At 56.1% G+C, this 14,443-nt stretch overlaps 1 protein-coding gene across 2 annotated transcripts in view; it reads right to left on the bottom strand.

Annotated features, from left to right (window-relative positions):
• Positions 1 to 10,640: 10,640 nt before the first annotated feature.
• Positions 10,641 to 14,443, bottom strand: part of CXXC5 (CXXC finger protein 5) — a 36,942-nt gene continuing 33,139 nt past the window's right edge. For both annotated transcript variants that reach the window (XR_004359812.1, XM_032703174.1), the window contains exon 3: positions 10,641 to 11,714. Coding sequence is in view for 1 of the 2 variants with exons in the window: in XM_032703174.1 (XP_032559065.1) it covers positions 11,670 to 11,714 (45 nt within the window). In the remaining variant the exon portion in view is untranslated. The remainder of the gene's footprint in view (positions 11,715 to 14,443) is intronic.

The raw sequence follows: 14,443 nt of genomic DNA on the forward strand, positions 1-14,443 counted from the left end.
CACTAATAGTTTATCCACCAAAATCTCTATTTTCAGAGAGACTCTAATTATTTCTCTCTGGTGACCAGCAGTGGGACCCAAGGGAACAGCGTGAAGCTGTGTCAAGGGAGGTTTAGTTTAGATGTGAGGAAAAGGTTCTTCCCTCAGAGGATAGTCAGGCACTGAACAGGCTCCCCAGGGAAGTGGTTGTGGTCCCAAGCCTGGCAGATCTCAAAATGTGATTAGACAACACTCTCAGGCACAGAGTGGGATTGTTGGGGTGTCCTGTGCAGGGCCAGGAGTTGGACTCGATGATCCTTGTAGATCCCTTCCAACTCAGGATACTCTGTGATTCCATGATTCTCTGATTTGCAAATTTGGGCTCTATCTGAAAGGACAAGGAACATCTGTTATCTTGGGATAGGCAAAGTGTTTATTTTTTACTTCTGTGGTATTAGAGGAACTTTGCAACTTTTCACTTGCCATCTAGAAAAGTCATTTATATCAACAGTGGGTAAAACCAAGGGTCTCCTGCTGTTGAAGCAACACTTTTTTTTTTTGTTTCAGAAAGAATATCTAGAACAGTTCATTTTGGGTCGACCCAAAGTGATTTCTTTCCCCTGGGTTTTTGATTTAACAGCCCAAACAATACAACCCCACTCATTCTCCCAGTCCAAGGATACTTTTTGCCACAGATCAGCTGCCTGCTTGAAATTTTCCACGCTTTGTGGCTGAGTCAGACTACATTTTTCTCTCCAAAATTTAAGCAAAAACTCATTTCTGAGAAGACAGTTTTGCCCACCAAACAGGACCACGAAGCTTTCCCATTGCCTTGCCTGGAATCAAGAATGAGGTGGTTGTGCTGGGCCCTGCTCCGTTTCCCAAGGAGCTGCACACACACTTGGGGGAATTACCAGCCTCTGGAAATGGTGGTTTGCAGAGTAGTTTGCACACTGGCAGTGCCACAGAATATGCTCAACTTTTGGAAAACAGGGATCTCCCAAGGAGCAGAGGGCAGCCCAGCAGCTGATGCCCAGGGAAGGGACTCAGGCAGGGTCTGTAGGGGTGAGATGCTCCAAGTCCTGGTGCTGTGGCTCAAGGGCTTTGTAAGATGGGGGTGGGATATTTGTGTTTTCTGTTCTTTCTTGGGTTTTTTGCCCTAATCTCCCTGTGCCAGGTTTGAAAGCTGCACCTGCAGGACAGTTCAAACTCTGGTGTGAACTCACCTGCTTCACACCTCGCCACCGGAGCATCCTCCTGGATCCCACCGGGGGGAAATGGAGGTGATGATGGCCCATCATACGTGGAGATTGCAGGCAGAACAGCTTCCTCCAGGACCTTCCACCATCAGAAGGGATTCACTTCCCACCAGAGCTCCAGAGGCAGGTGGAGAGGGAGGCAGGGGCTACCTGTTGAAGCAAGCAATGGCTCACCGAGGCCAAACACATCCATAGGACCCTGAAGGAGGAAGAGGACAAGGCCGACAAACTCAAGAGTGCTCATGTCCCAATACAGCCATGTTTTATAAGCTATATTCCCAAATTGTCCCATGTGCCCATCCCAGGAGCACCTGGGTGCAGGCAGGGCTTGCTGGCTCTGCCAGATGTGCCAGCCCTGTGCCTGCCCTCCAGGAGGGCTGCAGAGGGCAAGCCCCAGGGCAGGTCTGCAGCCTCCTGGGCTGACACCCATCTGTGCTGGGCAGCAAAAGCACATCCACCCCTGCCTCCACCCACAGCAGCTGCCTCACCGAGAAGGGACAGGCTGTGACCTGATTGTGGGAGGAACAAAAAGGCTCCCGGGCAGCAAATGCACCAGCCCAGGTTGTGCTGGGTGTCAGCTCAGCTCTGCTCGGCCCAGACATGACTCAGGACACCCAGCACGCTCCTCGGAGACAGCTGGAGCAGCAGAGACATGGCAACTTAGGTCCATTTCCCTCTTATCCCTGCCCTCCTGGAGCTCTGCCATGGCCAAGAAGGGAAGAGATGCCCCAAAAATGTGACTAGAATACAAATGTGATGTTCAGACTGTGGCAGCGGCTGTAACCCAGTTTGAACTCTCCAGCCACAGAGGTCCATCCTGTGCTGCAGGCAGCAGGGATGAGACCAGCCTGGCTGACAAACCTTCCCTGCAGCCCCAGCTCTCCACCACCAGCCCACTGGGAAGCTCCTACCAGTTGCTGCCTGTACCCTTTTGCTTGCCCACAGAGCTTTCCTGCCTGTGCCACAGCCCGCAGCCCTTGGCATCCCTATGGCACGGCAGAGGTTGCTGGCAGTGCCTGTCTGAGCAGATGCTGAAGGAGAGGGAGTAGCCCACATGTGGTCATGCCTGGGAGAGATCCAGGCCACTGGGTTTGGTCACGTTGAAGAGCAGAGTCAGGGATGTGGATGTGAGAAATCCAACGGCTCTGAGGACAGGGTGGCTGCATCCCCAGGCAGTGAGAGGGTGCCAGGGCTGGACACCCCTGCCCTTGAGGGGGCTGTGTCTTGGGATGTCCCCACCTGCCTCCAGCACTTTGGCTCTGAAAAGGGCCAGAAACCCCAGGAAAGGCTTCTGTGTATCCCGTGGAGCAGGGCCACCTGGCCCTCTTCACCCTTGGCCCCCTTTCCATAGAAATTACCACCCTGCACTCACTCAGCTCCAGCACCACAGAGCTCAGCTGGAGAGTTTCCTCTGGTTTTCCAAACTCAACACACCTGAGCAGTGATTTGGGATGAGGCAGAAGAGCTGCACATGGACTGTTGGTATCCATGGGGCAGGACTGAGGTCCCTGGGATGCAGCATCCACGTGCCAGCACCCACATGTGAGCCAGACCTTTCTCACAGGAGTTGTATCTATTCCAGTCATGGTTTTGGGGGCATCTTGTCCTGCTTCAGAGGTGGGACTTGTCCATGGCTAGAAGGATGCTCCATGGTGCTGTGGGCAGCAGAGGCTTTGCCCAGGTCTATAAGGTGCCTATTCCTGGGCTGGGAGAGGGGCCTGAGCAGGGCTTTGCTCTCCAGCCTGGGCAACCCATTGAGAGGGAAAGGGGAAGAGGAGAAAACTGGTTGTAAAGAGAGGCTGCTGCAGATCTGCTCGACCAGGGCTGTGCTAGCACTGGGGTGTGTGTTAAGAACTGGCTTCCCCAAGTTTAGGAGGCTGAGAGATGCGTGGAATAAATTACTTGTGACACCGACTCCTACACTTCCAGACTCACGCGGGATTTAGCCACCAGACTCCCAGTTAAGTCAGCACCAGTTATTAAGGTCAGGAGAAGTCGGGTGGCTAAATCCTATCTGGGGCTGCGGCACAGGGCTGTGCCAGTCTGAGGAGGCATTCTGGGGATGTGCCCCCCAGCACCACTCCCCAGCACCCAGAGCAGCCTGAGAGTGCTCCCATCGCAGGCTGGCAGTCAAATAAACAAATTGTCCATTATTGCATCCAGTTCCTTCGTGGGGATATTTGGGAGAGGAGAGAGAAGGGAGGAGAGAGGAAAGAGAGGAGAAAGCAAAGAGGAGAGAGAAGAGAGAGGAAAGGCAGATCTTGCCCTGATCCAGGAACAGCCTGGTTTGTTTTGCTGCTGGTTTCTGAGTGGTTTCACTTATTCCTTTCCTCCTCTGCTACCTGAGGTTTCAAATGCTCCAGGGAGATGTCTCCATTAACCACAGTTTTCTTTGGCAGTTATATTTCATTATAGTCTCTCTTCCCGCTAATCTTTCCCAGCTTTTGTTGTTGTTGTTTTTATTGTGATGATTTTTTCACAACCCCCTTTGTTTCCAGCTGTACTTAACCTGGCCATGTCCCTTTAAATACCACAGCCTGGGCAGAATAGGGGATCAGTCCTTTGACAGGAGCTAAAGTCCTGTTTGATCTGGATTAGATGCTGATTTTGCTTACCAGACTAAAGACCGAGGGGGACCACGCAGTGCCTGTGTTTGCACAAACCTGCCTGGTCGCATTCCTCTTCCTCCCCGTGTCCAGCCGAAGGGGTGAGCGCGGGGCTGTGCACACAGCTTGAAATCCAAGCGGATAAACGGTCACTTTGTCTGGAGACGTAAGAAAATGGAGGTGGGAGGACGGAGGCGGCAGCGCTGTGCTGTGCTGGAGAGGTGGCTCGGGGTGCAGAGCCTGCCCAGGGTGGGAGCAGCTCAGCACCCATCGCTGGGATGCCCCTGGGCATCCCACAGCCCTCAGCACTGCTCACCCTGGAGGGCCAAACTCTGTCTTACTGCCCATCTTTGCCACTTGAGGCTTAAATGTGGGTGCCTAATGGCCCATCTCATGGTGGGACTGGCAGGATGTGAGGGCACCAAGACCTCAGCTGCTCCCCCCACCCAACAGATTGTGTTTTCTTCAAGGACTCCCATTCCTGCTCTGCCCTTTCCCACTCTCATCTCCTGCCTCTTCTCCTGCCCTTTTGTCTCATTCTTCCACCCTAAGGACAAGTGTTCTCCCTTTCCCCCTGCACTCCTCATCCCCTCATGTCTAGCCCTGCCCTGACCCCTTCCCCCAGCTCGGTGTCCCCCAAGCCCCCAGAGGCACCACTGCCCCTGCAGCATCGTCCCCTGCCACGCTCCTGCTTCTTCTGGAAGGGACCACAGCCAAGCCCTGCTCCAGGAGAGGTGACGGGGCACCAGGCAGCTCAGGCGCTCCCCAGGCCGGAGCCGGGGGGGCCGGGAGCCCCCTTCACGCGCACGTACTTGCAGCAAAGCCAATTCCTACCTCCCCCTGCGGCTGTCTCGGTGGAGAAATGTCAGGACTCACGGCAGGGCAGTGAACCGTGCTGCCGGTGGGAGCCCTCCCAGCCCACACAGAGGCAGGAGCTGGGGCTCAGGGCAAGGCCAGTGCCTGCACCCCATCCCTCGCTGCATAGAGTGGGGAGCACACAGGCCAGATCTGTGTTTCACCCCGCCTGCCCCAGTTAAAAGCACCGGGAAAAACCTGGAGCAAAGCCCCTGCGTGGCAACAAGGAGAAGGGTGTCTCTTGCTTAGGGAGGCAGAGTCTTGCTGGAGGAGCATCTCCCACGGGGCTGGTGCCCTGGTTGCCTGGCAGTGGGAGATGTGTGCCCGTGATGGCAAGGCAGAGGGTTGCTCCCACGTGAGTGGGAGCTTCCAGAGGGTGACAGGGCACAGCTGAGAGGTGCTGAGCTGTGCTGAGCACTCCTGCTCACTGTCCAGCATGGTCCAGCTCTGCCAGAGGGAGGTGCAGGACCTGTGAGGCCTTCACAGGCATCACTCTCCTTCCTGGTCCACTCCCAGGGCTGGAAAACTAATTCTGCTAGAGGTGGGGAGGGTCATGGCCGTGCCACTGCTGGAGGTATCACTGCCCACAGCAGATGGAGCTTTAAAAAGCACAGGGCCAGCACGTCAGGTAAAATGCAGAAATTAATGACTGTAAAGGTCAAGTGGGATGTGCTGACGGAGGCGTCGGCCCTCGGCTCCCAGGGGTGGGCTTGGCTGGCTCTCACTGCTGCTGTCTCAGCCTGCAAGGACAGAAGGCAGGTGGGCACCTGCCCCCACCCAAACCCCCCAAGACACCTCAGTGGCAAGGGCAGGTGAGGAGATGCAGAAACCCAGGGTCACCCAGGGCTCTGCCAGGGCAAAACAGTGCTGTAATGTGGCACGTGCAGGGATGAGAGGGGAAGATTGTCCTGCTGTGTCTTTTTGTCCACAAGGAACCTTCATGGCAGGAGGTGAGCTTGTGGAACACTCTGGTCATGATTTCCCTTCAATCAAGAGAAAGAGAACAGGCAAAGCCAGAAAGCAGGTGGGACCAGATGGACCATCAAGGAACTTAATGAACTGGGAGGTCTCATCCATGCTTGCCCTGTTCCTACACCCTTCCTGGGTTTAGTATAACCTGCTCTAAGCACTTGTTGGCTCATGGGTTTGCCTACAACACAAAGAAACAGCTCCTTCACTCCTGGTAGGCCTGCCCCAGGCCCCCTTGGGCTCAGGGAGAGGGGCTGTGTGATGGGGCAGGCTTAGGGTAGAGTGTCCAGCCAGCCCAGCTGCAGGATAATCCAGCCTAAGGTTCTCAGAGGCAAGGCAGGAGAGGGCAGGGCATCCTTCCTGCCCCATGGCATCTCATCCTCCAGCCCTCGCTCGGAGCTACAAGGGAGACTGCAGGACTGGCTGAGGGGACAAGGATAGGGCATCCTGGTCCTGTGTTCCCACTACCCATAAAACCATCTGGACACCTCCACGAGCCCCACATCCACTTGCAGCACTTTGTGGGGGGGGAGACACCACTCCCCTGACTGATGCTTCTCCAGGGCTGTCGGCTCCAAAGCCTGGCTGAGGGCGAGGCAGGCTGCAGGCTACAAACCCCCAGCTCAGCCTGGTGGTACCTGTCAGCTCTGCTAAGCCCCTGCTCAGCCGCTGTCGTCCACCCACCGCCAGCCGAGGGCTGAAGGCTCGCGCCGCGCCAGCCGCTGCCTCCCCGCCCGGTAACGCCGCGTCTTGCACCGAGTAGCCTCCTTCTGCTGTCACAGGCCGACCTATTTCTCACAAATCCTGACTGCTCTGGCCTTAAAACATCTTGACGCAGTGCTGAAACCGGCCTTGGCACAGCAGCCAGTCCCTGATTAGGCGGGAGCCGCCGTGGCTTGGCGTGGGCTGTGAGAGCAGCACGGACAGGGGAGCACCTGCGTGATCACCAGGAACAATCAGGCATTGATCGTGGTTGAAAAGAGGGATACTGTGGCTCAACCAGGCCAAACGGCTCTTGCTGCTCACAGCTGTGGGGTGCTGGAGGTTGGGGTTCTCTGCTGGGGCTGAAGGAGCTGGGAGTGGAAGGGCTGTCCTCCTTCGTGCAAGCACAGCCAGCACATCCCAAGCAGTCATTCCCTCTGCGGGCTGCAGGGGTGGGAGTTGACTCCAGACCAAGACAGCTTCTCCATGGACACAGCACAGGCAGGATTCCAGCTCTGGTGCACTCTGGTCCCCCGGGCAGGAGGACCTTGGGCAGTTTCTGTGCAGAAACCACCCTGTGACAGCTGCAGTGACATCCCCAGCCTCCTGCAGCACCACAGCAGGGCAGCCAGCCAAGGCACTTGGCCAGCTGGAGCCACAGCTCTGCCTTGCCTGGGACACCTTGGTTGGTGGGATGCAGGAATGGGTGTCAGCTCCCACCTACAGGGTCCTTTCAAAGGATGCTGTTGGATAAACATCCTTCTGCCCCAGCTCAGGCACAGGGAGATCTCAGTGTGATGTTAGGTCGGGAATTCTAGAAGCCTCAGAGGTGATGTGGATGTCAAGCCTTCATGGATAAAGTATCTCACACGGTTCCTTTTCCATGAGAAAAGCCCTTTTCAGGCTTTGGTACAGAGACAACGACAAGCACAGCATCCCAGAGACCTGGTAGGACCCTGCTCTCCTGCCTCACACCTCGGCATGGGCACTTTTGGGGGGAAGAAGCCAACACCCATTCCCAGTGGAGAATCTGCAAAGAGATGAGGGATCCTTAGCCTGAATTTGAAAACTCTACAACTTTTCAGAAGAACTTTAACCAAGGCTGGAAACTGGCCCGGAAAGCTCCCATGATGTGTGTGACACAGGGAAGGTCACCTGGCCAGCTGTGGGGAGCAGAACTTGGTTTATTTAGATTAATATTCCCAACTGAGTTGTCCCAGCAGCTCCAGGCTCAAGCCTTGGAGATATTCAGACAACCTGACCCAAGCCAGGTGTGCAGTAGGGAGCATCCCCCTTGGCTGGCCATGCCTGGGGACCCCCAGCAGACCTCTGTGGGTCCTGTCTGGCTGCTGTGGGGCTGCCAAAACCCCCAACCAAGCTGGTGTCAGCTTAGCCCAGGGAGCCCTCACTGATGGCCCAGCTGTGCAGGAGATGCTGGATGGCTCTGACACCTCCTGTGGGTCTGGCTTGTCCTTGCAGCCCGCTGGGATGTGCAGTGTCCCTGCCAAGGAAGCCTGAGCAGATCCCACCACCCCAACCCACTCTTGGGGTGAACAGGAATGTGCTGGGTCCCCTCTCATCAACCAGCATTCGACGCTCATGGACATTCCCATCCCACCAGCAAGGTCCTCGCAGCCTCCCTTGCCCAGCCCTCGGCCCCTGGCTGCCCCAGCAGCCCCCGAGCCCCGGCAGTGGGATCAGGCAGTGGGATCAGGCAGCCGGGAGGTCACGGCTGGCCGGCGGCGCTCGCGGCGAGCCCGCCATCCGGCTCAGCTGAAGCACATTTTGTTCGGCGCTTCCTGCATCCTGCCCCATCCCCACGCCGGGGGGGCGGGTCAGCCCGAGGTCAGGCTGCTAATTGCAGCCCGGGGGATGGAGGGGCGAGGCGGCCGCCAGCCCACGGCATCAGGCTGAGACCCAGCGTGGGGGACTCGGGGTGGGTGACACCCCACAGCCAGGCCCGGCACCCCACGAAGCGCTGGGGTGCCCCCGTGACAGAACGGGGTGTGTTTCTGGCACCAGCGTGCACGTTCCAGCTCCTGCTGCAGCTCACCCCGGAATCCATCCTCGCCAAGCCAGGCCTCCCCACGTGGAAACCACCACTGGACCAGCCCCACACCAGAGTCCGGCCTCACCTGGCGTCACTCACTGGCACCTTCCCACGCCACCAAGGCCAAGTGGGGATTGGGACACGGCTGTGCCCTCTGTGACAGCACGCCCGAGGGCCACAGGCAGGTTTGGTTGCCCTTCTGCTAACTCTGTTTAATGAGGATGTTAATTAAGAGCGACTCGAGGCCAGCCCTTGTGATAGCGCCCAGGGTTGTCCCTCAGTGCCGTGCCGAGCTCGTTATCATCGTCCCAGGCACCCTGTGTCACCTGGCTGCCAGCAGGCACCCTGGGGACAGCAGCCCTGGGTGGGGACAGCTGGGCACAGGGCTGTGCCTGGCAGTGGCTGAGCATGGAGGAGAGGATGGGTTCACCCTCAGGGGATGCCTGAGGTCCTGCCTGGACAGGAGCTCGTTAGGCAGGGCTCCAGGCCATCCAGCACAGGGCCATCCACCTACACACACACCTGGGAGGCAAAGGGGTGTAGCCCAGCACAGGGGTGAGCTGGAAGTGGGGTGGAGGGCACCCAGCACCTCATCTCCCAACTTCCTCATATCTCACCTTCCCATTTCCCACCTCCCCACCATCCCATCCAACTACCAGGAAGAGCTTGAATCCCACCCTATCTCCACCTCCTTCCTTTCTCCCAGACCTGTTTTCCCACGTGGGGAAGCCTCTGCTCTCTTTGTCCTCTGCTAATGTCCACATCCTCCCTGCCAGCACCACATGCCTGCTATGGCTGCCCTCCCCAGCCAGTGCTCATCTCCCCTCCTAATACCCATGGTCCCTGCCATGCACTTCCCCATCCACTGCTCCGTGCCAATGACAGCCCCAGGCACAGCCCTGTTGGGGGTGACACAGCCAGGCCAGGGTGACATTCCCAGCAGTCCCCAGCCCCAGCTGTGGGTGGGATGAAGCAGCACTCCCCATGCAGCCCCCCAGGGGATTGGGGCTGGGGGGGGGGGCTCTCCGTGCTGCTCCCCAGGACACTCTCCCAGCACGGGGTAGGGGCTGGCTCCTCCCCGGTGCCAGGGCTGTGCCTTCACACAGCCCCAACCCTTAGCCACAGTCGTAAAAGGAACAGCCAGACTCCTTTTTCCCATAACACCCCCCACCACATTCCTGCTAAGTGATTTCGGCTGTTGACCAAGCAGCACGAACTGGGAACCAGCTCACAGCAGCCCCTTGCCAGTGCCACCCTGGTCGGAGCCGAGCTGGGAATGCCACTGCTGGGGCACAGGCAGGCTCAGTCTGTCCCCGCAGGCCTGGAGCTTTGTCCCTCCCCACGCTGGCCCAGCAACATCGCTGTCACCACGTGCTCCAGTTGTTCCCACAGGCACCCCTGGGCTCAGGCACTGGTGTGACTGGGGTGCCTGGGTCTGGGCTTCAAACCATCTGGGTGGAATGCTGCTGGAGGGGGCTTTTGGGGCAGTTTTCCCCAAGAACTTTCTGCTCCATCCCGGCAGGTCTCTGCCAGGCAGGGACAGAGTTTATGCACCGCTGTCACCCCCCTCTGCCGAGTGCACATCTGGCCAACAGATGCCGGTCCAAACGCTGGCTGGAGCTGGGGACAAAGGCTCTTGCTACCTCCTCCCGGCAAGGCAGAGCTGGGTCCAGCCGGATCTACCTCCTGCCAGGCTGGGATGACCCTGGAGAACCTCCTGGGGGTTGAAAGGAGGCACCCAGCCCACCTCCACAGCACCCAAAGCACCAACAGTGAGCATGATGGATTGTCCGTGGTCGAGCCCGTCTGGTTGTCCCAGACAGTTCCTGCTGACCCAGTGCCAGCACAAGGCCAAGTCTGGAAAACCACCCAGAGCCCACTCACCTTTGGCAGCTCGTTTTAGACTTGTCCCAACAAAACGAGCCTCGCCGAGGTTCTCTGTGACCCACTAATAACATTATTTCACCAAAACAAATGGCATTGGCGCTGCTGGGTAAAACTCTGGGCAGGTCAAGCTGGGAAATATCCCCGGGAGGAGCCAGGCTGGCTTAGCCCAGCCACTGCTGGGATTAACTGTGGGGATTTAGCAGCCGGGGCGACTCCAGCTCGGCTCATCACACCGTCCCACCGCGCTCCGGCAGGACCGCGGCGCGTGGGCAGGTGGGGGCACAGGGCCCTCGGCTGGACAGAGGGGTGGGAGAGAAATAACCAAGCTGGAAATCATGACACAAAACATGCATTCATTTTATTCACAAAAACAGCCTGGATCGCTAAAACATTACAAACAGCATTTCAATTTAATGATGGAGAGAGAGCTGGAGAGACGGGGGGGGGGTGAACAGAAGAGAAATATCACTTTGCGTAACTGCTTCAGCACAGGTCCTGCAATATTCTGGTTTATTTTGATTTGAACTTCCGTAAGTTTACAAAAATTACTTCTAGGAGTAAACCGTTGCAATTAGGAGGATTTTCTGTACGCAGCATTTCTGGTTCTATATTAATAAACTAACAATGACTTTTTTTTTTGACTTTTTTTTACTCTTTTTTTTTTTCCTTTTTTTTTTTTTTTGAATTCCGCCGGTTGTGTAGCAATTGTTTTCTTCAACCTTTTATACCAACCCTCTTGTGGGTTAAACTTTCCAGAGGTGAATGGCGAGGAGAAGGGATACTACATCGCTTTAAACATATTCTCATTTATAAACATGAAGTTGAGGCATTCTAGAAACTATCCACTCTATTGTATGATGGGAAAGAATCAAATAAAAAGTATAAATGAGGGTGCAATTAAACAACTGTGCTAAATTACAGTAGTGCTTATTAGTAACTAGATTTTAAAAGGTTACTGTAAATTTACATTCCCTACACAAGTACTGCATCTTTCACACATAAACAACATCAACACCAAAACACAGAAAGAAACTGATTGTCCATACTCTGTCTATTAAGTCTTGGTACTTTACAGATCCATTGTTTTTTTCTTTTAATTATTTTTTTTTTGTTTTTTATTTGAAAAGCAGTTAAATGTCTGACTAGGACTCGAAGATGTTAAAACGAACGCAAAAAAAAAAAAAAGAAAAAAAAAGAAGAAAAAAAAATTATAAAAACAGGAATGAGATTTGCGAGAAAATATTTTTGGTTCTAAAGAGACACAGGTGCATCCATTCATTTCAGCCAAAAATCCCTTGCCTGAGACAACACAAGCAAGCAGTGACATTGCACTTGGATGACAGAGCTTTGGGATTCCCGTTCCTACTGGAACCATCTGAACGCGGCTCCTGTAGGAAGCATCACCTTCTGGAAAGGAAGAGAGACAGGGAGGGGGGACAGAAGAAGAAGGGACAAGGCGTTAGGTCGGGTCCAGCAGGGCTGGGCAACCACCCCTCACCCCCCAGCCCAGCACCCTGGCCAGCTGCCTCGGGACAGATTCACCCCGGGCTCAGCACCTCCCAGTGCAGCTGTGTATCCCAAGATTTCCAACCCAGGATGTCAGCTGGAGGGAATCTTGAGGTCCCCCGACTGCCAGCCTCCCACCCTGGCAGGGCACAGGCACAGCAGCTTGGCCAATGTTCCCACACTCCCATGGTCCCAGGAGAGTGGCACAGCCCCCAACTTCCCCTCCCGTGAGCACAGTGGTCAGGCCGTGGGGAGCTGGCACAACAGCCCCCTTGGTGCCAGCCCCCACTGTCCCTGCTATGGATGGACAGACAGACACCCACAGGACGGGACCCAAGCCAACAGATGAGTTTAGGAGTGCATTTAGGTGCAAACTGAGGCAGGGAGTGAGCTGGACAGGCTTGGGGACACCAGGCAGGGAGCTGCTCGGGACACAGGGAACATCACCCCCGGCCCCAGTGAAGAACCCTGACCCCAACACAGTAGCCCCGGGCACCAGCAGGGAACTCTCAGCATCTCACAGGGAAGAGGGATGAGTCCCACCAGGCTCAACTTCACACCCAACAACGTGCCCAACAACGGATGAGACCTCTCTGAAGCCACCTCCAGGCAATGCCCCAATGCACTGTGGTCCTCTGGAAGGAGAACCAGGGATGTTTCCCAGCTGCACGGGGTGGAAAACCTGCTCAATGTTCATGGGAACATGGGTGGAGTATGCAAGGACCACAACATCTCTCAGTGCCAACAGCCTCCAAGCGAGGCCAAGCCCTGCTAGACAGACACACAGTCCCCTCAGAGGGCCCTGCATTCAGCTCCTGCATCTCCAAACAAGCAAGGGACACCAACGGGAAGCAGGACACAGGCTGTGGTGATGGGCTAGGGACAGCACGCTGGGCTGCCATGGGGTGGGGGGGACACGGCCCCAGCTCCTGGCATTGAACCCATGTGCAGGCCTAGGACACCTCATGCAGCATCCCAAGAGTCAAACCCATGCCACATTCCGGTCTCCAACCCCACACAGGAGTCAGACTGAGCTCACTGGGTTCTCCTCTTGGATCAAGACACCCACCAAGCCTCAGTGAGTAACCAGGGCAGCATCCCTGGGGGACCTGACATGCTCACTTCCATGGGCACCACAACCCACACGAGGGGCTTGGGCAAGGGGAGGGGGGCGAAGGGTTGGAATGGGCAAGAGTTGGTGGTGCCACCAGGCTGCTGACAGACCACTCCTGCTCCTGCTCCCAGCCCCTGTCAGGTGCTCTGGGCAAACTGAGCTGGGGCAGCCACAAGTTGCAGGAATCACTCCTTCCCCAAAAGTCTCTGTGACACAAAATCAGGCATCTGGGGAAGGCCCAAGTGCCTCTGCCTGGCCCTGGCACAGGGCTGTGGCACAGCACACCACCCACACTGGATCCCACCCAAGGCACTGGGTGCAGAGCAGGCAGGGCACAGCATGGTGGACTATCCAGCAAAGGCCACCAGCCCAGATCCATCATCCCAGGAGAAAGGAACAAGGGGTGAGGGGGCTCCTTATGGGTCTGAAAGGAGATGTCTGATAAACACCTCTGCTCCTTCATTATTAAAGGAAGCTGGACAACCAGCTCTAATGTGGATGCCCAGGATTGATCCCCCTCATCATCACAATCACAGGCTCACAGAATGGTTCAGGTTAGAGGAGACCTTGAAGATCATCTCATTCCACTCCATGCCTTGGGCAGGGACACCTTCCACAAGACCAGGTTGCTCCAAGCCCTGTCCAGCCTTGCCTTTAACACTTCCAGGGATCCAGGGGCAGCCACAGCTTCTCTGGGCAACCCGTGCCAGGGCCTTACCACCCTCAGCACATTTCTACCTAAATCTAAACCTAAATCTACCTTTAGTCCAACCTAAATCTACCTTCTTTCAGTTTAAAACCCTCACCCCTTGCCCTCTGTGGTGAGGGTCTCTCTGTGAGGCCGATGTGAGGGTGGCAATGACCCTCACCAGCGCTATCTGGGGCCTCAAGGCACTTCATCACAGTTTCTCTGGATGGAGAATAGCTCTGTTGAGCCAAATCCCAACTATTCGTGGCCTTTGTGCGACCTACAGCTGTGCAGACAAGCCCAGGGTGACCCGGCCAGCAGTCCCCACGGCATTAGCTGGGGTTGCTGGGGCTGGAAGAGCCCAGAGGAGCCTGGTCAGTGCAGGGACGTGCTGCTGCCTGCTCTGAGTACCCAACCTGCCTCACTGGTCTCAGAGCCCCAGGCAGCCACCACCAGAGTGGGACACCAGCAGTAACTGGTTATTCAGGCTCTGTAGATGTGCAGATAAAGCTTAACGGCGGCTGAGGGATTTAGCCCGTTTTTTTATGCCACCATAAAGGTTTAATTCTATTTTTTTTTTTACTGCTTGATTTTAGATCAATGCTTAATCACAGCTGCAGCCCCCGTCGGCTCTCCGAGGACGTTCCTCTGGATGCACAGGGCTGGCAGGACAGAGTCACTGTCCTTCTCCCAGGCAATGCTACCACTCCCCACAGAGGGGGATGATGCTTCACAAAGGCCTGTGAATGTTTCAGCTCCATATAAAGGGCCACTGAGTGGCCCCTTCTGTCCCAGTATCAAGTACAACGGTGTGATAGCACCCCACCA

The sequence above is a fragment of the Chiroxiphia lanceolata genome, chromosome 15 (genome assembly GCF_009829145.1).
Source record: "Chiroxiphia lanceolata isolate bChiLan1 chromosome 15, bChiLan1.pri, whole genome shotgun sequence".
NCBI lineage: Eukaryota > Metazoa > Chordata > Aves > Passeriformes > Pipridae > Chiroxiphia > Chiroxiphia lanceolata.